General features: G+C 44.2%; 1 protein-coding gene across 1 annotated transcript in view; it reads left to right on the forward strand.

Moving 5' to 3' along the window:
- Positions 1-24225, forward strand: part of MERTK (MER proto-oncogene, tyrosine kinase) — a 103134-nt gene that overhangs the window by 71577 nt on the left and 7332 nt on the right. Inside the window, exons 8-16 of the mRNA XM_054575557.1 lie at positions 395-546; positions 9770-9923; positions 12304-12457; positions 14863-14948; positions 16411-16506; positions 17381-17461; positions 19273-19365; positions 20410-20528; positions 23216-23325. Coding sequence (XP_054431532.1) covers positions 395-546; positions 9770-9923; positions 12304-12457; positions 14863-14948; positions 16411-16506; positions 17381-17461; positions 19273-19365; positions 20410-20528; positions 23216-23325 — 1045 coding nt within the window. The remainder of the gene's footprint in view (positions 1-394; positions 547-9769; positions 9924-12303; positions 12458-14862; positions 14949-16410; positions 16507-17380; positions 17462-19272; positions 19366-20409; positions 20529-23215; positions 23326-24225) is intronic.

The following is a 24225-nucleotide window of genomic DNA, read 5'->3' on the forward strand; positions in this document are numbered from 1 at the left end:
AAGTATGCGGAGTTCCCTGCCGTGTATGTCTCACATGACACCGACGTCACATCCATTTGGTCGGGTTGACCTTCTGCCTGTCGCGTTTCTGTTGGAGAACCCTGTTCAAGCGTGTCTGCTCTGCTTCCCCAGGGAGTCCATGCGCACCACCCACCGCCCTCCCTGTCTTCCTCTTCCTTGTTCTTTTAGTTTGGAAAGGGCTGACTTTTAAGAACTCATGTGCTGTCTCAGTGGTGCTTAACTGAAAAGAAGGTGAAAATCTGCTATTCATCTCAGTCTCATTTGAGTGCTTTCCTGGAACATTTGAAAATCAAACATTCAGAAGCCGAGAAGAGAGAGAGTCTCTGTGTGCTTTTCTTTGTTGTTCTTCATCCTTCTCTCCTTTTCCTTTTAGCCCCATCGGTAGCACCTTTGAACGTCACTGTGTTTCTGAATGAATCTAGTAACAAGTTGGACGTCAGATGGATCAAGCCTCCGATTGAGCGGCAGGATGGGGACCTGGTGGGCTACCGGGTATCTCACATGTGGCAGAGTGCAGATGCCTCCGTAAGTCTGAGCACTAACAGAGTGCGCTTGTCTCCTCTGATTTGCTGGTTCAATGCTGTTTTAGAAGCTTTTGTTTTGTTGTGAGAATACCAGATGTTACTGAGAGAGGCAAGGCAACTTCCAGTGGAGTGTGGAGAATGTCATAAAAATTAGAGGTGACTGAATAATTACGAAATTTCAAGGAACCTTTGGTGCTTTCCTCACTTACTCATTTATCCATTCATTTATGTATTCAGTATATACGTGTAGAACTCATCTCTGTTATCACCTGATTTCTGCCTTTGGGGAGCTTGGGCTCTTGGAGGAACTACCCACATAAACATAGCAGATGGTTGAGAAGATACAGGGCTTAGCAGGCCAGCAATTCATAGCCTCTCGGAATTCCAGGGGACACTTTTCTGAAGAAGAACCCAGCTGCATAGAGAATAGCAAGGGGTAACCCAGACTCTGAAGGAGAGGGCTCAGCAAACAACATGCTGCCTTGACATGTCTCCATAGGAGCTGAAATTAGACATAAGTCTCAACCAACCAGGGCAAAGCATTTGCCACTCACAGCACATCAGACAGACATCAGCCTAGTGACACAGGTTCCCTGCCCCCAAGCTCCATGGAGCTGTGTGATGAGCCCATTTATCGAGGGTCCTTTGGCCTAGAGATCGACACCCTGCGCAGTGAGAACAAACAGCCCATCCTCTGTGCAGCTGCACGGTGGTCTCACTGCTGCCACCATGACCCACTTCACCGTCTGTGTGAGCAGCCCCACTATGGCTCAGGGTCAGGGGCAGTTAGGCTTTGCCGTTTGCCCGCTCAGCAAGGATGTGCAAGGACGCTCGGGCCCTTGCAAAGGCCTCTCCAGTAAAGGCAGTAGTTGATCTGGGCTTGGAATGATCTTGACACGTGATGATGGAGGACTTCCAGATGGAGAAGGATAGCATGAGACGAGGCCTCATGTGACAGCTTAGCGGGATCATGACTCACTCAAGGCCCTGGGACATGAATGCTCTTAGGGGCGTGGTGTGAGGGGAAGCCGGACCAGAGTCCTGGCCGTGTGTGCAGGGCCCTGAAAATTGGCCGAGGTGTCACAGAGTTTGGCAGGTGGCAAGGGAGCCAGTGGGTGCCTGGAATTGAAGAGTCCAGTTAGAGTTGTGCATTACGGAGATGGCTGTTACATGACCACCACCCTTCCACAAAGGAGAAAACCGAGTTTGTTTAAAGCAACGTTCAACCTGCCTTCTTTCCACCAGAGCATACTGCCCACTGGCTGGCCACTCAAAGCTTGCTCCTGCTGCTCACTGGGAATGTGGGGGACCCTGCCCACCCCAGCAGTGTGACTAGGGCGGGGGCCCACTAGCTGGGAAAGGAGGGCAGGGGCCCTGAGGGTACCCCCAGCCCTGAAGGCAACCTTGATTTCTCCTCTTAAGCTCCTGATACAAATATTAATCTCATCTAAAAGATTCCTTTCATAGCAACACCCAGGTGTGTTTGACCACTTGTCTGGGTACCATTGGTACATAAAATCAACCATGGAAATAGTCAATGATTGAATAGTAACCTGTGCTGGAACTGGGGGATACGTTGATGTGTCAGAGTGTCAGATAGCCCGTTTTATCAACAAAAAGGGCAAGCTCCTCTGTAGTTCAGTAAGGACTCTCTGGTGTAAATACTAGTTTCATTGCACAGTAGCAAACAAAAAGTAGAAGGGTCTAAGTGTGAAATTTTGACTGCCTCCCTAAGTACTCCCCAGTGCGAGTGACTGTTTCAGGGGAGACTCTGGTCAAGCCACAGGAACACCGTGACTTGGTTGGAGTGATGTGTAAATATCACAGCTCTGGTCAGGGCAGTTGACCGAGGACAAAGGTGGGGGACACAGCTGAGTGATGAGGCCTGGGTGGAGGAGGTGGGCAGGTCTCTGTCAGGCCTCCTCAGCTGGGCGAGGAAGAGGGTTGAGGAGATGTTGACTGCTCCGTCGTGGGGTGGATGAAAGCAACCGGCTTTTGGCAGGAGAAAGGCCAGGGGAGCAGCTGCCCCCACTGATCATGTCCAGGCTTTGTATCATTTTCAGCCTCACGTCATTCAAGTTTTACCAAAACTGCTTTTTCCAGTAGGAGAATCGAGACTCATTCTTTTCCTTTTGTTGCCTCAGTTTACCTCCTAGGAAGCAGATGATGGAAATAGAGGAGAGAGAAGAGGGCTTAGAAGTCCATGGTTCCTCCTGTCTCATAGTAAAGGATTGCAGGCCATGATTGGTACTAGTCAAACCCTGTGTTAGAGTTGCAGCTACAGAAGAAGGAGCCTCACATCTTCTAGACTTTCCTCCCAGGACATTGTATAAAGTGCCTGTGGATTAACGGCATTTGCACTGTGGCTGGGTCAGGGGCATCAAATCTTAGAGGACAGGTCCTTTCAACAGTGCTGAATGCTTAGGACAGTACATGAAGGGACAATCATTGTGTTTCAATTCAATGGGAATTTTCCCCTCTGGTTGGCAGAAGGTGGTGATTACCGGCCGACAGTTAGGGTGCAGGTCCTTTTCTCTCCTCCTCCCCTGGTGTGGGAGGCAGCTCCTTCTTTAGAGGGGGACGAGCTGAAGGGCAGGAGTGACGGAAGCCCCATGATGACGCAGCCCGGAGCCTAATGCTGTCACTGCCACTAACCCTCAGCTGGGCCATGCATTGTTGTCGCCTTCGTTCCCATCAGTGCCCTCTGGTGCAGCGAGAACAGTGCTGCCACAGTTAGGGCTGCGACCTTTCCAGTCCTCACCTCCTTGGAGGCGCTGGGTCATCCCAGTGCGAAGGGCGCCTGCACTGAGATCACAGTGTACTTTGTGCATTGTGATGGTTTGTGACAACAGAAGAGTTAGGGGCTCACTTTACTTCGGACAAATCCTCTGATTCAGCTGAGCTTCCCACTCATGAGCTGCAAGAGGAGGCAAATAAAAACACAAGAACAGCCAACCCTGGGAGGAGCCCAAAACCGAAGTGACCTTGAAGTGACCTTTGCCCCCTTCCTCTCTATTCCTCAAACATCCTTCATTTCTGAGGGGCAAGGCTTGGACAGAACCTCATCTCTCAAATTGTCCTTCTGTTTCCAGTTTTAGAGAACTGTTACTAAAGCCGCATCTGTCAACTTTAGGAAGGCACTGGAATTGTGTATTTTTAAGAGAGATTCCCAGCCATGGCTCTAGCAAGGGTAGTTTTTTTGTATACACTTTTGGAAATTTGTTGGAAGTGGCCTTGGGGTGGATTATTGCAGTTACGCTTAAAACTTGGTTTTCAAAGTTTATACCTTCGTTATCACAACTATTGTATCAGTTCCAGACTAAGAAACGTCCAATATTTACCATGCGGACATTTACTAGTTCTTGATGAAGACATTTACCCTTTTTTTGTTCTATTTTTCTTATATCCTTTGCTTTTTTAATGAAAGTCCAAAGTCAGGAGCAGGTGTGGTGTTTTCTCCTTGAAACTGGAGCATGTCTTGCCCACCTTTGCCCTGTCTGAACATAGGACCTTGAACTTTCTCTGTAGGCATTTATGGCACTGTGGATTCCATGCATAGACCTGGCAGGCATTTCAACCAGTGGGAGAGTTTTTCCTTTGAATGGGACAGCCATTTCTCTTTTTTTCTTGAAATAATTTTTAATTTTTTAATTGCAGTTGACAAAGAGTATTATAGTAGTTTCATGTGTACAACCCAATGATTAGACATTTATATAACTTACTAAGTAATCACTCTGATAAATCTAGACCCACCTGACACCATACTTGGTTATTACAATATTACTATGTTCCCTATGCCGTACTTTACAACCCCGTGACTATTCTGTAACTACCAATTTGTACTTCTTAATTCCTTCACTTTTTTCACCCATGCCCCAAACCCCCTTCCATCTGGCAACCATCAAAATATCCCTGTATCTGTGAATATGTTTCTGTTTTGCTTTTTCATTTCTTTTGTTTTTTAGATTTCACATAAGTGAAATCCCATGAATATCTCTTCCTCTGACTTATTTCATTTAGCACAGTACCCTCCAAGTCCATCCACATTGTTGCAGATGGCAAGATCTCATTCTTTTTCACGGCTGAGTCATACTCTATTGTTTACGTTCACCACGTCTTCTTTATCCATTCATCTATTGATGGAGACTTAGGTTGCTTCCATATCTTGACTATTGTAAATAATGCTGCAATGAACATACGGATATATATGCCTTTTTGAATTAGTGTTTGGGTTTTTCTGGTAAGTACTGTATTTTGCCATGTATAATGAGCACCCACATTTTTGTTCACATTATGCATGGGATTATTATGCCCATGTATAATGTCCATCCTTATTTTTCCCTCAAAAATTTGGACAAAATAGTGAGCATTATACATGGCAAAATACAGGTACCCAGAAGTGGAATTGCTGAGGCCTTCTTTGTCTGTTCTTATATAGCCTTTGTTTTAAAGTCTGTTTTATCTGGTATAAGTATTGCTACTCAAGCTTTTTTTGTTTGTTTCTTCCCATTCTCATTAAATATCTTTTTCCATCCCTTTCAGTCTTTGTGAGTCTTTGAATCTAAAGTGTGTCTCCTATAGACATCATAGTAAGGGTCTTGTTTTGTTATCCATTCAGCCTCCATATATCTTTTGATTGGAGCATTTTATCCATTTTCACTTAAAGTAATTGTTGATATGTATTTATAGCCATTTTATTCATTTTTTTTATCTTCTCCTTCTTAAAAGTGTCTGTTTAACATTTATGTAATACTGGTTTGGTGGTGATGAACTACTTGAGCTTTTTCTTGTCTGAGAAGCTCTTTGTCTTTCAATGCTAAATGATAGCCTTGCTAGGTTAGTAATCTTGGTTGTAGGTCCTTGCTTTTTATCACTTTGAATCTTTTGTGTCACTCCCTTCTGTCCTACAAAGTTTCTTTTGAGAAATCAGCTAACAGTGTTTTGGGAGCTCTCTTAAATGTAAGTAACTGTTTTTGTCTTGCTGCTTTTAAGATTCTTTGTCCTAAAACTTTTACATTTTAATTATGATGTATCTTGGTATAGGCCTCTTGGAGTTCATCTTGTTTGGGGCTCTGCACTTTCTAAACTTGTGTTTAATTCCTTCACCAGGGCAGGGCACCTGTTTTCCATCATTATTGTTTCAAATAAATTTTTAGTTTCTTGCTCTCCCTCTTCTTCTTCCAGCACACCCATGATGTGAATGTGGGTACACTTGAAGTTGTCCCAGAGACTCTTTATACTATGCTTGTATTTTTGGATTCTTTTTTGTTTTTGCCATTCTGATTGGGTGTTTTCTGCTTCCTTATCTTCCAAATATCTGATTTGATCCTTTGCTTAAATTTACTCCTCTGCTGATTTTCTGTAGTAATATATTCTTTTAAAAAAAAAGTTATTTACTTACTTTTAGAGAGAGGGGGAGGGGAAGGAGAAAGGGAGAGAAACATCATTGTGTGGTTGCCTCTTGCGTGCCTCCTACTAGGGACCTGACCCACAACCCAGGCATGTGCCTGACTAGGAATCGAACCAGCAACCTTTCAGTTCATAGGCCAGCACTCAGTCCACTGAGCCATACCAATCAGGGGCATACTACAGTCTTCATTTCAGTTAGTGTGTTCTTCATTTCTGACTGGTTTTCTTTTATGTTTTATGGTTCCATTTTTATGTTTCCTCCTTCTTTTTTGAAGTTCTTACTAAATTCATCTACTCTTCCCCTAAGTTCCTTGAGCATCCTTATAACAAGAATTTTGAGCTCTGTATCTAGTAGATTGCTTGTCTCCATGTTGTTTGGTTCTTTCTCTGGAGTTTTGTTCTTTCATCTGGGACATGTTTCTTTCTCTTCTCATTTTGGTAGCCTCCCTGTTTCTGTGTATTAGCTAACATGACAAACTTTTATCTGCTAGTCCTTCCTGATTGAATATTGCTATTCACTGAGGCAATGAAAAGGGCCATATTCTTAAATATAGTTACAAATACAGGGTTGTGCTTTCTCAGAGAGTTGAAAATATTAAAGTCTTTCGATAACTGAACACACACACTGCTGTGGTCACCCTAATGAAGTAATGCCCACATGAGAAACAAGTCATAATGTTTCAGAAGATGTGCTTTTACATTCCCCAGTAGGCCAGGTCCACATGTTTTATCCATGAGTAAATTTGTAATCAATGTCATACTGTATTTCCAATTTCATTTCCTGAAAATGCTCTTATATTTTAAGTCTTTGAGGATATCGGCCTGTGTTGGTGAAAAGTGAAAGGTCAAAAATGAGAAATATGCAGTCAGCCCACGGCATGTGCCCATGACCAGACTGTCTCGTGCCAGGAACACGGCCCCACCTTCTGTACTTGGCACCTGACACTAAGGGGGATTATGCACAGGTCAGCTCCTACATGTGTGTGATTTTAAATTTTATTGCTTTAAAAGAAAAGAGAGGGAGAGAGAAAAATGTAAATTTGTTGTTCCACTTATTTATGCATTCATTGGTTGATTATTTTATGTGCCCTGACCAGGGATCCGGGATCAAACCTGCAGCCTGGGCATATCGGGACAACGCTCTACCCAACTGATCTACCCAGCCAGGGCCATGTGTGTGATTTTTAAATGGGTTTCTCTGTCCGCTTTCAGAATCAAAATTGAAATAATATTTCAGGATATGGATGTGGTCACACCTCTGTTTACACACTTGGCATCAAAACAGAAAGGATGAAAGACATTACTTTTTTAAAACAGTGATCATTTTAAAACTATATTGGAGGTTACTGTTTAGGAATATTTTTAGGAAAAAATTGTTAAACCTGCACTAAAATGTTTATCATATATATATATATATATATATATATATATATATATCTATATATCTTTCTAATCACTACTTCAAAATTTATCATAGTCCCACTCCTAGAGTGAATAGTTTTATGTCTTCTCACTATATGTGGCCAGTAAGCAGTGCCCAGCATCAGTCACATCCATACTTCAGTTTTACGTGGTGACAACAGCTGTCATGGGAGCCGTCGCTGCTCTTGGGTGACATTTGCTCCAGGCCAGGCACCATGCCAAGCACCATACACCGATTAGCTCTTTAATCATTCAAGAGACAGGAGGGGGAAATTAAAAAATCAGTTCTCTAGGTTTTCATATCTAAGCCAGTAGGTATGATAAAGTACTTTTATGTTTATTTCCAAAAGGATAATTCTGTTTTTGTTAGGATTTCTCTTCTTCGAGGGATTTAATTCTTTGACAGTGATGCATTTATCTCATTTTGAGACACTTTCTCTCAGAAATGAGGTCTTGTATTTGAGTGCATGTAGACGGAAGTGCGAAGCCAGAAGCGGGCCCGCGCTCCTGGTCAGGCGCAGAGTTGTGCACACTGAAGAGCCAGCGGGTGGTAAGCACCGAGGCAGGCGTGCCGTCCTTGGCCACTGCCTCACTCACAGCAGGGCCGCAGGGCCAAGGATTACTCTGCTTGATGACTTTCTGACCCCCACAGATTAGAGAATGACCCGGTAACCCAAAAGCAAAACCAGGTTTGGCACAAACGTGCTGTGAGTAGTAAGTCCTACAGGTTTAACACATGGTGCAGTGAATACAGAGAACAATAGTATATTATAATCATCACATTTTCCAAGAGACTAGATCTTAATTATTACAACTATTAAAAGGAAATGAGAATTACAAGAGGTGATAGAGGTGTTAACTATGGCTACAATGGCAATTATGTGATAGATGTTTCAAATCAACATGTTGTACACCTTAAATTCAACCAACTTACATGTCAAATACATTGCAATTTTAGAAAAAAAAACTGAGTTTACCATAAATAAGTGCTCTGTTTCTAAAAATATATTGCCCGAATATCCCAAACAATTGTAAATTATTAATCTGTTTACTTAATTAACAAACCCTTGGCAAGCCTTTTTGCAACAATAGAGTCCGATGAGATAGAAAAATCAAAAAGTTTTAAGTCCCAATTTTCCCTTATCATTGCTTGTCTGAGGGCATTTCTGGGACCTGATGGTCACTGCCTGTCAGATTTGGAAGCAATATCTGGGTGGCTGACCCTGGTCACCCCTTGGTCACGAGTGATGGGACTGCCCTGTTCCTGGTTCCACGTTGCATGATGGTTAGAAGTGATCGCATGCGACTGAATGACCAGGGGATAAAGCTACCCCCAAATCAGGCTCCTCTGTTCACAGGTGACCCGTGACAGCTGTGTCCACATGACATGGCAGTTCTCCTTTCTCTCTGTGAAATCAGGATTCCAGAGTCTATGCAGTTTCTATCTGGAAAGTCAGCTCAGACACACAGTTTCCTATCCCAGAGGCCATCATTCCAGTTGAGGTTTGAAAACAAAGGGTAAAGTCCTGTATAAACACTTAGCCCTGGTGACGTTTTACTTCTTTCTTCTATTTTTTTGTTTTGATTTTAGAGGAAAGGGTAGGGAGGGCAACAGGGAGGAAGAGAAACATCGATACGAGAGAGAAACATCCATTGGCTGCCTTCTGTACATACCCAGCTGGGGACTGAACCTGCAACCCAGGCATGTGCCCTGACCAGGAACTGAACTCTTGACCTTTTGATTTGCGGGATGATTCCCAATCAACTGAGCTGCACTGGTGATGCAGGTCCTAGTTACTTTTTCAAAAGTCATTTTTTTTCTGTGACATAACGGCTCATGTTACTTGGTGGTGGCTTTAAAACACAATAAATAAAAATAAAACCACATTTTTGAAAATTGGGCAAATTGTTCATTTGTCACTCTGGTAGAAAAAAAATGGTGTCAGCACCCTCCTAAGTGGAGATTTTAGTCAGAATTCTCATAATTAAAAGGAACAAGCCCCCTTGTACTGGTTCGAGGGCGCTGGCAGGCGATCAGCGTCAGGTGCAGTGTGGCTCCGGGTCAGTGTTCTGTGGGAGCGCTGCGGGGGCGTGGAGTCACTGGCTCTTGTCATCTGGCTGCTCGGCTCCATGCCCCCTGGCTCTTCAGAGGCGTCTTCAGTGCCACTCTAAGTGCTGTGCCCTCACAACCCTGGTTGCTGCCGGCCCATCCTGCATCCCTGTGCTTTTGTTCTGTTGGCTGTGGCCTGAGTGAGGGAAGGGACTGTGTGAAAACATGGCCACTGCCCCGGGATGTGTGGGGTGACTTCCCTCAGGAGGAACTGTGGTGGGGCAGGCGACATGGCCCAGGCAGCGTTGTGTTTCATTTCCTTTTCTTTCTTGTTTGTCTCCAGAAAGAGCTGATAGAAGAAGTCAGCCAGAATGGCAGCCGTGCTCAGATTCCCGTTCAAGTCTACAATGCCACGTGCACAGTGAAGGTCGCCGCTGTCACCAAAGGAGGGGTCGGACCGTTCAGTGTGCCACTGAAAATATTCGTCCCTGCACATGGTGAGAGCTGGGCTCCCCACTGGCTGCTGGGGCGGTCCATCCGGGCGGCACGCAGACGGCCCGAGAGTGGGTGGCTGGGTTAAGACTGAAACATAAAGACCAAAAGGAATTTTTGCCACAGTGAAGAGAGTTGGTGGGATAACACACCTCACCAGGAAGACCAGTGTGTGAGTCTTCCCACTAGCGTGAATGTGAACGGTTCTAACTTACTAGGAGGATTGGTCTGCTTACAGTACCTAGTTGGATTTGGGTTACTGAATACAGTTAAATGATGTATACTGACTTAGAAAGGCAGTATGGCTGATATTTCACCCTCTAGAATTGGTACCGTTTGTTTGCTTGCTAGTGTTTGCTTTGCTGTTTTAATTGGTGCTGCTTGTCAAATTATTGCCCATTCAGGCCTTGGCCAGCGTGCTTCATGACTGACCAGTCCAGAACATACAATGTTGGCTGCAGAAGCCGCCCTCAGATGGCTCTAGGCTCCCGAGCTAAGTGCCTAGCCCTGCGCGCTCGCTTCTCCATGTTGGAGTGTCCTTTGGCAAGGTGCCACTGTGGTGCCCAAGTGGCCCAAACACTGTGCTTACTTCCACAGAGGAGGGGGACCAGCTCTGTTCTGACTGCGTCCTGCCCTGGGTCCTTTGATGTTAAACTGCTATCAGCTCCATGCACAGTCATCTGTATCGGTGTGACCTGTGCTTTCCTGAGTCCTTGCAAACATGGCCTTTGTACTCGTAGCAGACAGGACTTGTGGGCAGACCAGGGAGTTCCCTGACAGCTTCTTCCAGTGACCCGCACACACGCTCTCCCTTTGGTGAAGGAGTGGAGCCATTGTACAGGTCCTGCGGCCCATAGGCTCTGTACCTGGGACCATTAGTAACTGGTGATGGGGACACAAGCTTATCTGCCTCATAGAAATTCAAAGACGAGATTCTGATCCTAAAGGCACAGTTTTAAAAATCAGACTCTTAAGATGACAGAGCTTTTGCCCTGGCTGGATGGCTAAATTGGTTGGAGTATCCTCCTATAACACCACAATGTTAGAGGTTCGATTCCTGGTCAGGACACATGCCTAGGTTGCAGATTTGATCCCCAATTGGGGAGCCTACAAAAGGCACCAATCTACCAATCTATGTTTCTCTGTTATATTGATGTTTCTCTCTCTCTCTCCCCTCTCCCCCTTCCTCTCTCTAAAAGCAATGAAAAAATGTCCTCAGATGAGGATTAGAACAAAAAAAATTTTTTAAAGGTGAGCTTTTATCTTCATAAATAGTAAACTGTCCTGAAGTATTAAAAAACTTTGCTATAATTGTAGTCTGTGCTTTGCATGATTCCAGTATGCATACATTTCAATTACCACTGTTGAGTTAACACCATTCCTTAACAATGTGGGTCAAAGGTGAGTTATTGTGTATTAACTGTGAGAACTGCAGAGAATATACACTTCACCACCAGCTCATCAGTACACAAATCTACGTAAATAACAGGCTCATCGTGACCACAACCAGTGTGCTAAGTCCGATGGTGGTTGGTCACTGCACTTCTTTCACTCATTTCACTCATATCTAAGGCATATCACCGTGCTCCTGTCTTGTCTACAAATGACAGGTCCATGTGACATCTTACAAAAATGGATAATTGAGAGAGGGAGAGGGAGTTAGCCAACAAAGATGAAAGTGTAGTAAAGAAAGGAAAAGTGAGTGTTTCAGTAAAATTTGAGTTGAATGTGAGTGGAATTATGGAGGAAATAGCTCACAGATTCTAGATACACAGCCAGGGATTCATAGAAGGTGAACATACCCACGTGAATGAAGTGGTTATGCCCCCAAGGATGGGGATGTTCCAGAGGAAGGCACGCCAGCAGAGATCTCCCCATGAAGGAGCTCTCAGAGATACTGTTGAGCATTGAAAGCACAAAGGATAAGGTGTTGGAAGAGGATCCAACCTGAGAATGAAGAATGACAATTCGCAGGCACAAAAAGTAGATTCTGTCCACAGCATAAGCTATATGACTGGAAGGAGGCAAGCTCTGTTCACACTACTTTTGATAAAGATTTACAAAGAAATAAACATTCTAGTTCTCAGTGTTTCTAGTGTTTTACTTAACAGTGGGCCAGTAAATATTAATTTGACCCTTTTTTCACTTCCTTATACCTTTGTAGCTGACACGGTTCCCATTGCTCCCTGAGTCCACCCTGCACAGCCTCAGCGTGCACTCTCACAGCCGTAGCCTGTGGCTGCGGACATGGACCACGGAGTCCAGAAGGACTGGTTCCAAACAGAGCTTAGGATTCTCTGCCCTTCCCTGGTACAAGCCAGTGTTGTGTGTGTATTTCAGATCCCAGAGAGATGTTCTGAATTGCGTCCGTTGGTCTTTTACCAGGTTGGGTAGAGTTTGCCCCCTCGTCAGCTCCAGTACCTGGCAACACCGACCCCGTGCTCATCGTCCTTGGCTGCTTCTGCGGATTTGTTCTGATTGGGCTGGTTTTGTATGTTTCTCTGGCCATCAGAAAACGAGTCCAGGAGACGTGGTTTGGGTAAGTGTCACAGTTAAAAACATTCTGTTCAGTGGTATTGATGAGGTTGTGACGCCAAGTGACAGTGCCTGTGCTGCCGGGCCAGCTGCTCGGTGTCGCAGCTGGGCTCCCTGAGCTGTGCTCCCCTGGGCGGGCTGCGTTCTCACGAGGCCAGCGCTGCAGGGCGCCGGCAGCAAGGGCCAGCCTGGGGGCCTGCCGGCAGAGGCGGCCGACAGCGGGCTTTCCCTGGCCCATCTCGGGTGCTGTTAAACAAGGACATTTTTTTTTGAGGTCTTTCAGTGATCCAGGTTCTTAACAAAAATCAAACAGACTATATATGTACAAATAAAAATACTAGAAGAAAATCCACCAAAGCATTAGCAATTCTGTAATTGTGGGTGATTCTGTGTTTTCTATGTTTTCCCTGTAGTTTACACATTTTCTGTGATGATCAGTTATTTTTCCAGTGGAGAAAAACTATATATTTTCGCAGTCTAATTTGTAAGAGGCTCTTTTTCTTATTTTCTGTACATAAGGCTTTTATAGCCAAACAATAGTTGAATATCAAGAAAAACAGGAAGCCTAGGAACACAAGCTGTGTGTATATGTGTTGTTTCTGGAACTCAGTGTTCCACTCCGGTGCCTGTGCAGAGAGTTTGGATTTCCATGAAATCTACTTTGTCCCTCTCGGGGCAGCGGAGGAGGTATTTTGTAGAAGAGGCAAGTCGTTGACAGCTCGGAGTGGGACAGGGTTAGGAGGGAGGGAGGGAGCTGTGCAGCCTCTCTCCCAGGATCGACAGCCTCAGCACAGGGCACTCCCTCCAAAACTCCCAGGGACGTGGAGGCTGGGTCGTCCTTTATGTGTGTCCAGCTCAGTCTTGGGGTCAGGTACCCACAGTACTTAACAACTCTCTTTGTGACATCTTAGTATATAAATTCTAAAAGCGACTCTTTTAAAGACATGGACAAAATCTCACCTAAATCCTGGGTTGACTGAAACATCCCCGAGTCTGTAGTTTGGAGGCTTATTGCAGAGACCCCCTGCAGAAGGGGTAGGAGTGGCTCGCCGAAGGCCTGCTAGGTGCTGGGCACTGATAGCTGGCCCTGCTCCTGCCCTCATGGGACACCCTGTTAATGGAGAGTCAGACAGTCATTACAGAACTTAATATCAGATGGCAACTGTGAAAAATTTTATATAAAAGGACCTTTATGAGCATATAGCAGCAGATTTGACTGTATGAAGAAAGGCAGGAAAGGCCTCCCTGCAGAGCTGATACCTGAGGTAAAAGCTGAAGAAAGAGCAGGTGTTGATTAGGGAGAGAGAAGGGAAGAGCGTTTCAGCCAGAAGAACAGCACTGGTAAAGGCCCTGCGGTGCTGGGAGCCACGCCCACAAAGGGACAACACCAGGCTACAGAATGTGATGCCTTGGGTCTGGTGTTCATTCTGTCCCTTAAACAAGTCTTTTAACGTATCCAGGCTTCCGTTGTATTCTCTCTAAATGGTCTCCAAGGTTATTAGCAATTTACTTGCTGTGATTCTGAATTAAAACTTTCAGACAGTCATTAATGGAGAAGTGTTGAGTCTGAGGTTGATGTCCTCAAAACGAGTGGCAGCATGCAGTTTGTGTCATTAAGTGGGCATACATCATTATCACCGAGGAAACAATGAGTGAAATAGATAAACTTACTTGGGCTCCTCAAATGTAGGCTCAGTAAAGACAGAGCCTTCAGGATAACAGCCAAAGCTGCCGTGGTGGTTGTGAGCATCCAGGGGCCTGGTGGGGACCCCTAGACATGCAGTTGAGGGAATCTGGAGCGGTGGGGGCAGAAGCAAAGGGTGCTGCTTTGCCTTCTGAGGCTTAGCCAAGCGTTTAGGAACTGCACGTAGCAATGCCGCCCTTCCCAGTCTGCAGAAACTCCATACCATTTTGCTTCTTCCGAAGTCTCCCTTAGGCATCCTCTTTTCTTATGTTTTTTAGGAGGAAATATTTTCAGACCATTACATGCTGTAAAAATATTTTGATTCTAGTTTGAAAATACATGGGAGACAAAATGCTGGAATGAGATTTCACCCACAACAGCATGAAAACTATCACATTCTTAAGACTAAGCTCAATAGATGTGCAAGAACTTTGTGAAAAAATATTAGTACACTTTACCAATAATGCAGAAGACAAAAATAAATAGAGAAATGTGTAGCATGCTTGTGTTTGGGAAAGATCAGTTTTGTTCAAGAGATGGCTTTTTTCCCCCAAGTTAACCGTAAATTCAATATAATTACCATCTAAATGGCTGCAGGTTGTTGATAACACTTCTCAAGCTGATGTAAAAATGTAGGTCAAAGAGCACATGAGCAGGAGGGCCACGGCAGTGGGGTCAGCACCTGCTATTGTTAGGACTCAAGATGCCTGTTTTTGGTCACGCAGGAACGCCTTCACGGGGGAGGATTTGGAACTGGTCGTCAATTACACAGCAAAGAAGTCCTTCTGTCGGCGAGCCATACAACTCACCTGTAAGTTGACTTGCATTTCCTTTTATTGGCAAAAGTTAAAATAATGGAGAGTGAAAGAACAACAAATTCGTTGACAGATTTCTCACAAAAGCCAAAGGAGTCAAAGAAAGGATATTTTTAATGTACAAGATGTCTTCAGCAAGCAGCAAGGAGATAGTCAGACCTGGCCCTGTGTTTCACTGCCGACCGATTTACTGGAAATATGGGGCGAAGGCCTCCACAAGCCATGAACCATGGAGGGAAAAGAACTCCGGGGCGATAGGAGATGTGAATAAAGGTCAGGGGTTTAAAGGAAACAAAACATCTGACAATGTCAGAGCTTGTTGTTTCCTGTTTTTTGCTTGCATTCATCTCAGAGAACGATTTGCTAACAAATGTTGTGTGGTTTGAGCTTTCACTGAACGAGAGCATGCCCTCTCATAGTTGAACAGTGGGAATAAACAGATAGTTGTATGTTCTTGGATAATTTCAGAGACTGTATGGAAAGTATGTGCAAAGATTTTCAAGTTTAAACTTCTGCGTGTTTGCCAAAACAACCACCATAACAAGCCAAATACAAGAATGATGAAATACAGGTTGCTATGAAATAAACACTCATGTGATATAAAAATGTTATAATTTCCTTACTTTTCTAATCTAGAAGTTCTGGCTTTTAGATGTTCTTGTATTTTAAAAAATTCTTAATTTAGACCAGTTTGTCTCCTTTATTGGAGGGCCATTTGGGTAACATGTTTTCACTAACAGCTAAAGTGTCCAGATTGTCCACGGTTTAATTTTCATCCAGATCCTCGCTCATTGCCTGGCTGGGGCACCAACTGAGTCATTTGCCAGGTAGTCATTGAATTAATTGGTCTCCCTCTCCGGGGTAACTGCTGTTACTGACAGCACTTGCTGTGAGAGCTGCGTTTCTGCACCTTGTCACACAGGGTCTTGTTCTCCAGTCCTCTCACCAGCCACTCAGTGTAGCACCTCCCACGTCGGCGTGAGGAGGCTCCACGGACCGAGCGCGAGCAGTAGCTTGTGCTCCGCGTCTCCTGTGGCTTCTGTGCCTCCTTCCCTGGCAGGGAGGATGGCGGGTGCCCGGCGGGTCCTTCATATCCTGTTCTTGGGGATAGAACAGTAACTTCTGCATTAGAAAAATTCTCTGTCTCCCTCCTGGTCAGGGGAGAACCTACCCACCAGGAATGGGATTTCCAGCTGCTGATAATGAACATTGGAAGGAGAAATATGGTTGTGATTTTTATAATCCCTCAGAATTAATCTTGCCCCAAAGGATTCATTTTACTCACTTTAATCAGAGTAGAATTAAATGTGATATTTTATTACTGTCATGGGGGGTTGCTATGGGATATATAAAATGGGCAAAACATTTACTGTTTTATGGAACTTTATATGTAATTTGGATTATAGTCAAATGAAAGGAAACACTGACAACTCATGTCGCCTGTCACTTTTTTTATAGTACGCAGCTTAGGAGTCAGCGAGGAGCTGCAAAATAAGCTAGAAGATGTTGTGATTGACAGGAACCTTCTAACTCTTGGAAAAATTCTGGGTGAAGGTAAGTTTAATTCTTTTAACACGTTGGGTAAGAAAGCAGTTCACGGTAATTTTTTAAAATACAGGGTCTAGCACAAATAATACCCCTTTTTTATGAGCTGGTAATCTGTACCAAAACTTTAATTACAAAATCATAAGCATGTAATTCTGTAACATAACAATATCACTCTCAAGCACAGCATATGACATTTTGGGGGAAATGTTTGAATTGCTGTCCGTTTCATGCAAGACATGGACACATACCCTACCAACCACACTCAATGACAGTACTTCTGCTGGACTCTGTATGTTTTATTAAATAAAATATTATTTTGTGAGTTTGATAATACAGGTAGTCTATTTTCATTTATAAATAGTGATTTTGAAACTAAGATTTGGCATAGGAGTGGGGCTCTGCGGTGCCTGGCACACGGAGCAGGCCCTGAAAATGTGAATTCCCTGCCTCTACTGAAAAGCTTGGAATTCACTGGGTGGTTTGCTCTATCATTTAAATTTATTCTTCCATTTCTCAAGTTTATAATTCTGGCACCTTCCTAGTTCAGTATGAAAACATACTTAATTTGCCAGCCGTAATATTCGGATGAATGACGATGGTGTTCAGAGTTTCTGTTTTATGAATTTCAAAAACATTGTCCATATTGTTCTGTAATAAAATGAACTGAGCTAAGTCCGAGCCAACCAAGGTGGTGACAAGCAGGATGTCACTGCCTGGCCTGTGCCCTGGTTTGCAAATGTGGGTGGCCTGGCAGCTCTTCCCCGCTACCACTTGTGGGTCACTCTTGGACCACATGAAAACAGTGGCTCTGGCACTGTGATGTTCTGTGGTCAGGAGAGATTTTGCACAAGGTCCACATAGGTGGTGATTGACTTCACAGGAGAGTTTGGGTCCGTGATGGAAGGAAGCCTTAGTCAACAAGATGGGACCTCTCAGAAGGTGGCCGTGAAGACCATGAAATGTGAGTTATCACCCACCAAACCCATTCTTCTAGGTGTGGACAGCTGCTTCACTGTCTGGGGCTCCATAAAGTGAGGGTGGAGTTCACAGGGCGTGAACTAGGTCACAGGTGGGTCAGAGGGCCACCCAGAGCGCTACCTCGTTACAGAGGGGCAGTTACTCTAACGAGCTCCTCATACCTGCACTGTAAAGTCTTCACCTTCAGGACAATAATATGTCATTCATTTCCTCTCTCTCATTAATGACTCCAAGTAAGGCATGAATTTCTGGGCAGGGCTGATCCGGTGGCAGCATGGGACCCCGTGATTGTCTCAGTTTGATTCGTTGTGTGTTCAGCTGGGCTGGCATAAAACAGACCTCAATTGTGTGGCATGTCACCTGAACCCCGCATGGAGCCACACTCAGCACTGGTCAGAGAGGCTCCTTCCTTCGTCCCCATTTACCAAGTTGAAGATTTAGGGGACCTGGTCAGAGGAGCTGGACCTGGAACCTGTTTTTTTCTCTGGCCTTGGCTCTGCTATTCTTCAACTTAATTAGAATAACTTGCATACAAATTGGATCCATGGTACTTATCAAAGATTGAAAGACTAGTCTCTGGCCTCCAGCTGTGGGCTTCTCTGCATTTGCCTGGATGTTGGTCACTTGGGGAGGGGTTTGCAGGCAGACCCCCACCCCTTTTGTTTCACCCATTTTATTTGCAGCAAAAGCTAAAGGTGAGGACTAAGTGGCAGGCATTTTGCAGGTCTATAGAATTATTTTTTATATTTTTCAAAATTTATTTTCATAGGAAGACTAATATATATAAAACCCATAGGATGTACAGACACTTGTAGATGCTCTCAAGTGATTTTAGTTAATCCTTGTACCCTGTTATAGCAGACTCCCTAAGATACACCTGGCTTTATGTGTTTTCATTTAGTTTTCCTTGTAAAGTAACACATACCATCGAATAACTGCTTCTAATTTCAGTTGCATTACGTACATTCACACTGTTGTGCAACCACCAACACCGTCATCTCCTGAACTTTTTCATCTTGCAAAACTTAAACTTGGCTCCTTAAACAACTCTTAACCCCCAGTCCCCGCAGCATGCCCCTCTCTGCTTCTGTCTATGAATTTGACTTGTCTGCCTACCTCATTCAAGTGGGATCGCACAGTATGTGTCCTCTTGTTATTGGTTTAAGTCACTTAGCATCGACTTTTAAATGTCTCTCTTAAATTGGATTAACTCCAGAAAATTAGTATGAAAGTATATCTAGTTCACAGGGCAGGACTGAGTGACCAGACTTGGATGGCACTGAGAGAGAGGGGGACATGTTCCTTCTTTTTTTAAGGCCAAACTGATTGCAGCAGATCAATTGGATTTGCTTAAGATTTTTAAAACTAATACACTTTAGTTTTTAGAGAAGTTTTAGATTTTAGAAAAACTGGGCAACAAGTACAGAGTTCCCATGTATCCGCCCCATATACAGCTCTCCTATCATTAACATCTTGCACGAGCATGGTGCACTTTTTACAGTTGATGAACCTATATTCATACATTTTTGACTGAAGTCCATAAGTTACATTAGGGTTCACCCTCTGGTGTATACCCTGTGGGTGTGGCACGTACGTAATACCATGTGTCCACTGTCGCAGATGTTTCACCCCTCTCTATCCCCACACCCAGCCTGTGACAACCACACTCAGCTGTTTACTGTTGCTACAGTTTTGTCTTTTCCTGATTTTACTTTTAGAGAACAAAATTGCTGTTGCCCCTCCCCTTCATGGAGCACGTTATCCATGCCTGAGATTTCCCCTCTCTTCTTTCAGTGGACAGCTTTTCTCAGCGAGAGATTGAGGAGTTCCTCAGTGAGGCCGCATGCATGAAAGACTTCAGCCACCCGAACGTCATCCGGCTCCTAGGTACCTCGAGAGACGCAGGGCTGGGGCCAGGGCTCCCCACATCCGGGCCGTGCCCAAGGGAAACGCGGTATAACCCGACATAGTTCATAACACGGGGTTTTTCACCCCAAAGGCTTCTCCTTACAGTCACACTTTTGGAGGCTGATGGTAAAAATGGAACATGATTTAATGTCAGAACTGGGCTTTTAGTACCACTTGCTAAAAAACACAAAGGGGGAGGTCAGGTTCCAGTGGTTGCTGTGTGAGTGACACGCTATTCCGAGAGGGAGAGCAGCCTCAAAATAATTGGGTATTCTGACGACTTAGTTTTGCTCTCCTGCGATTTAATAAATGCTAAATTCTTTGGGGAACTTTCAAAGTGTCTTTGACACTTAAGGGAGATGTGAATACTAATGTTTGGATACAGTATTATGTCAAAGAAACCACTGTTACTCATTTGCAGCTATTGACTTCAGCAGACCGAGAACAATCGTGCTTTGTAATCGCACCAAAATGTGCAAGAGCTTTGCAAGCCTGGTATCAGGTGACAGGCAGGCTCTAGTTCTAGAATTCTGTGATAAATGGGGTTGCAGCTTTTCCTTTGTATAACCAATAAAATTTAAGAAGGTGGATTTTATCTAGTGGCCCTCAAAATACTTTTCATAGTTTTAAGCATTTGGTTTCAGTGCGCGTCTTCATACGATTAAATATTTAACTAACACGTGGAACTAGTTTGCTCTTGAATTTTAATGTAGTCACTGCCCCTCACTTGGACTCAGTACAACAAAAACCACAGGTCTCTAGGCAGCTATACTTGTTACACATTAATTTTTGAGAATTCTCATGCAAAGATTGACACTAATCAAAAAGGGAAAAAAAAATACCAAGATGAAGACCCAGTGTGTGTTCCATATTCTAGAACACTGTGTATGAGTTATAAGCAATTTGTTTTTTTAACTGTTCACTTGGCAGCACATGGTTTGAATTTGGCCCATGCCGCTGCTGTGTTTTTTCTGAACACTGGTAACAAGGGCTCTTTGTAACTAACTCTGCTCTTAATTCCAGGTGTTTGTATAGAAATGGGCTCTCAGGGCACCCCGAAGCCCATGGTGATTTTACCCTTTATGAAATATGGGGACCTACATACCTACTTACTCTACTCCCGACTGGACACAGGATCCAAGGTAATTAATTACCAGTTGCATTGCCTCTGGACACTTCTCAGCGCTTACGTGACAAGGCCTAAACAACCTCAGTGTCCAACCTTGAAAATAAAGGAGGGAAGGCAAAGACTTTAGCCTTTGTTTGGTGCCCACTCTTGTGGAGGTTGAAATGGGGCATCCACCTCAGCAGGCCTGCGCCCAGGTCCTGCTGTTCCTGTTTACGGGGAGGAAGCCACTGGGAGCACAGTCTGTCAGAGTGCTGCTCTCGGAGTGGCCTGTTTTTTTTTTGAAGTCACCTCATTTTCACTGTTCACTCTGAAATCCCTGGGTGCAGGACCTGACTCAGGACCCTCAGAGGGAAGGTGCCCTGAACTGTCTGTCAGGGGCGCTGAGGGAGAACTTATCTCCACCCATCTTTCTCTTTATCACAAGCCCCTCCATCCTCTAAATCAGTGTGCTGGTTGCTGTAGCTTTATTGTAATTCTTAAAATCGCATAGTGTGTTTCCTCCAGGTTCATTCTACTTTCCAGAATTGTTTTTAGCTTTTCTAGTCTTGTTGCCTTTCCATATAATTGTGGAGTCATTTTGTCTATGCCAGCCAAAGGTACTGTTGCATCATCTTATATTCTTTTGAACAAAATAACAAGAGAAACAATATACAGCATTTTACTGACTAATGAATAGTTTCTATTTGCAAAAATGCAAGTGTATCTCCAGTGTTGGAAACTAACTCCCATGTTTTATTAATATGGAAAAAGAATATATTTCCATATTTTAATACTTTTGTAGCCACAAATAAAGCGGGAAGTCACAAAATGCAGAGAAACTGGAAAATCAAGCTTTTATTTAGACCTTTTCTTTGCTATCAGTTCTATCCATTTGGGGGGAATAAATACTTTTTGTTCCTGTTAGTGTGGCCCAGGACTGGGTCTCAGTTACAGAACGTGTCCCTCCGACGGGGCCTCAGTGCCACTCTGTCCTCGTCTTCCAACCCATGAGCACAGGCTGTCATTTCGTTCATTTAGAGCTGTTTTAGTTTCTTTCGTTTTGTAGTTGTCAAAGTATAAGTTTTGCACTTCTTTTGTTAAATTTATTCCTAAATATTTTATTTTACATGCTTATGTAGGTAAAATTATTTTCTTGATTTCATTTTCAGATTGTTCATTGCTAGTGTCTAGAAATACAGTTCATTTTTATATATCAATCTAGTGTCCTGCGACCTTGTTCAACTCATTTATTAGTTAGTTCTACCACACAATTATCTTTTAAATGACGCAGTCAGAATTTGCAAGAATAAAATCATTGTTCAAGGAAAAACTAACACAAATGCGTAGTACCTGATACTCGCATGAAGGTATACTTCATGAATGTGAGCAGATTTGATATTTCTTGGTACCCAAATCTTTCTCTGGAAATTAGCATCTGGAAAATGAAAGCCCCAGATATAGAGAACACAGGCATAAGACCCCTTCCTGATCTGTGTACTTTTTTTTTTTTTTAACAACTTCATTATGTGAAGTGAAGGTAAAGGGATAAGTAAAGCATTTTGTTGTATAGACCATGTGTGATTAACACAGGTCTTAGCTGGGAAACATGAGTCATTACAAATTTGGTGGCTTTGTTACTACCACTTTGGAAAACTCATGCCACGCAGAATAAAACGTGACAAATCCGGTGTGCTGGGGAAAGGATGCCGTGGATGGACACGTTCGTGCTGGCCAGGGACTTGTAAGCCCTCCTCTCTCAGGCTCTGACTGTGGTCACATGTGCATCACTGCAGAGAGGGCTCCTTTTTAAGATTTTATTTGTTTATTTTTAGAGAGAGGGGAAGCAAGGGAGACAGAAAGACAGGGAGAGAAACGCTGATGTGCGAGAGAAACATTGATCAGCTGCCTCTCATTCGCGCTCCTACCAGGGACCAAATCCACGACCCAGGCATGTGCCCTGACCAGGAATTGAACCAGGGACCTTAAGATTTGCAGGAGGATGCCCGGGCCACTTAGCCACACCAGTCAGGGCAAGAGAGGGCTTCTTCTGTCATGATCCCCAGAATCAGTTCCAGCCTGGGAGGTTTCTAACACAGCGGCCCAGTGGACTTTTGCCACAAGGAGAAAATACTGGACTGCTGCAACTTACAGCAGTGCCCCAGAGAACCAAAAATGAAAGTCCCTGTGATAAGGAAGCAAAGACCATCCTAATTTCCCTGTAACAGCAAAGTATCTTTGAAAACATTTCCAAGTAAAGTGATAGCAGATGTGGGTGCACAATTGGAAACAGCTCATTTAAAGTCAAACTATTAAAACCCTCCCCTACACACAAATTCACCCTCCATCAAAACAGACCAGCCTTGTGTCCCCTTTCTGTGTGGCATGGGTGGTTGGTCCACGGCCACTCAGGACACAGAGGATCCCATCTGATCTCATCATTTGGGAATGAATGTTATTCACTGTTGGTACTTTTAAATATGAGGAGGAAAAAATGTGATGTTTGCCAGACAGTTTTAGGGTTTGTGTTTTTTTTTGTTCTTTGTTTTTCCATTCCTTTTTTTAAAACCTTATTTGTGCTGTTAGTGATAAGGAAATGGAAGGTTTGTTTCTGTGTTTCACAGCCACACGTTTAAGAGGTAAAAACATTGTTTTCCCCCAGACAGAGATAACTTGCAAGTTTTTCTATTAAAAAGTAACCTTTCTTCTTGCTTCCTCCCCCAGCCCATCCCTCTGCAGACCCTGCTGAAGTTCATGGTAGACATTTCCCAGGGGATGGAGTATCTGAGCAACAGGAATTTCCTTCATCGAGACTTAGCTGCTCGAAACTGCATGTAAGAGTCCCGCGGCATCCCAGGGGGGGCTAGACCTCGCCATGCTGCAGTTTGTGGTGGGGACGCAGGGGGCGGCCTGTCGCTGTTGCAGTGAGTAATGAAAATCCTGAAGGTCTGTCCCTAAGTTCTCATGATGCTGCCTTTTGGGGACACTCTGTTCTGGGGACACACTGACCAGAGCCGCAAGGACATGCACAAGAACTTTGAGCTTAAGTTCTCCCCTCCCACTTCACCCTGCCCCAGCAGAGCCACTGACCGCTGCAAATCTTCAAAACAGTGACTATGTCTTGATTTTAAGTCTGCTGCTCTAAGAAGAGGGACTATTCCTTAACTGTGTCGCTTCATGTTTTCTTCTTGGTTGGAGATGGGGCGGTGGGGCCTGCCCTCCTCCTAACCAGCCCCTGCCACTTTCACCTCTTTTTTGAAAGCCCAGAAGGGTCTTGTTTTTGTTTTTTATTTAAATAGTTTTTCTATATCAGAGGGAGACCTGTGAAAATCTTTTATTCCCCTTAATATTTCCTCCATGTTTATCCCTCCAAATAGGGTGACCAGCTGTCAGGTTGCCCAGAACTGAGGGGTCTCCCAGGACATGGGACATCCAGTTTTAAAAGTCAGTGTCGGGAAAACAGGGACAGTCATCACCCTACTTCCAGATGACTCATTCCTTCTCTTTTCCTTCTTGTCTAGGATGCGTTTTAACAGGTTGGGCTATACATGTGATTGTATCTCTTTAATTTTCCAAGTAACTCCTCAAGTACCACCTGCCATGTTTGCAGGGGGCCCAGGGTCCCCCTCTTATGGGATGTACTTGCCCACTTTCCCCAAGCTGCCAGGAGGCTCTACAGAGCCTGTGCCGCTTCCAGACTCCAGGCCAGAAGGCTGCTGGGGCACCCAAGTCAC

The sequence above is a fragment of the Pteronotus mesoamericanus genome, unplaced genomic scaffold (assembly GCF_021234165.1).
Source record: "Pteronotus mesoamericanus isolate MK-2021 breed Mesoamerican mustached bat unplaced genomic scaffold, CSHL_Meso_final contig_311, whole genome shotgun sequence".
In the NCBI taxonomy this organism is placed as follows: domain Eukaryota; kingdom Metazoa; phylum Chordata; class Mammalia; order Chiroptera; family Mormoopidae; genus Pteronotus; species Pteronotus mesoamericanus.